Source organism: Corvus brachyrhynchos, unplaced genomic scaffold, assembly GCF_000691975.1.
Source record: "Corvus brachyrhynchos isolate BGI_N302 unplaced genomic scaffold, ASM69197v1 scaffold544, whole genome shotgun sequence".
NCBI classification, from domain to species: Eukaryota; Metazoa; Chordata; class Aves; order Passeriformes; family Corvidae; genus Corvus; species Corvus brachyrhynchos.
Genome location: NW_008238325.1, coordinates 2,638,853 through 2,639,424, shown reverse-complemented (window position 1 = coordinate 2,639,424; position 572 = coordinate 2,638,853). Strand labels below are relative to the sequence as shown.

The following is a 572-nucleotide window of genomic DNA, read 5'->3' as shown; positions in this document are numbered from 1 at the left end:
AGCTGGAGAGGTTCCTGCACCTGCACGGGCTGTCCCTGCACGACAGCACCCGCGCCCAGAGCGGCATGAGGTACAGGTAGGTGGGCACAGCCTTGGGCTGCTCCGTAGTGCCCGGAGAGCCGGGCTGAGGGAGGAACCCGGGCACGCCTCTGGGTGGGCTGGCAGCGGCTGAGCCCCTCAGTGACTTCTCCGATTTTTCTGGGCGCTGTGAGAATTAGGATGACTTCGAGCAAAGCTGAATGCATGTGGCCTCTTCTCTTCAAACTCTGAATTTGATCCTTCTCTTCTAACGTTAATCGCAGAATCATGGAATGGTTTGGGTGGGAAGGGACCTAAAAGCTCGTCCAGTGCCACCCCTGCCATGGGCAGGGACACCTCCCACTGGAACAGGTTGCTCCAAGCCTCGTCCAGCCTGGCCTGGAACACTGAAATCACACTGAATTTTGCAGCTCAGCTGAACCTTGAGACCCTCACCCTCCTAATGGAGCAAAAGAACTGAGAGCCCAAAACCCTGGCTGGGTTCAGGCTGGGAAATATGTGGCTTTCGGGTTGGAAAGGGCGTCCAAGGGAAA

The 572-nt window shown here is 57.3% G+C and overlaps 1 protein-coding gene across 2 annotated transcripts in view; it reads left to right on the top strand.

Annotated features, from left to right (window-relative positions):
- Positions 1-572, top strand: part of KCNAB1 (potassium voltage-gated channel subfamily A member regulatory beta subunit 1) — a 60,633-nt gene that overhangs the window by 3,223 nt on the left and 56,838 nt on the right. The window contains exon 1 of one of the 2 annotated variants that reach the window (XM_017734378.1): positions 7-76. The exons of the other annotated variant lie outside the window; for it this stretch is intronic. Coding sequence (XP_017589867.1) covers positions 66-76 — 11 coding nt within the window. The 5' untranslated portion in view covers positions 7-65. Of the gene's footprint in view, positions 1-6; positions 77-572 lie in introns of those variants that run through there. 2 annotated transcript variants of the gene reach the window in all.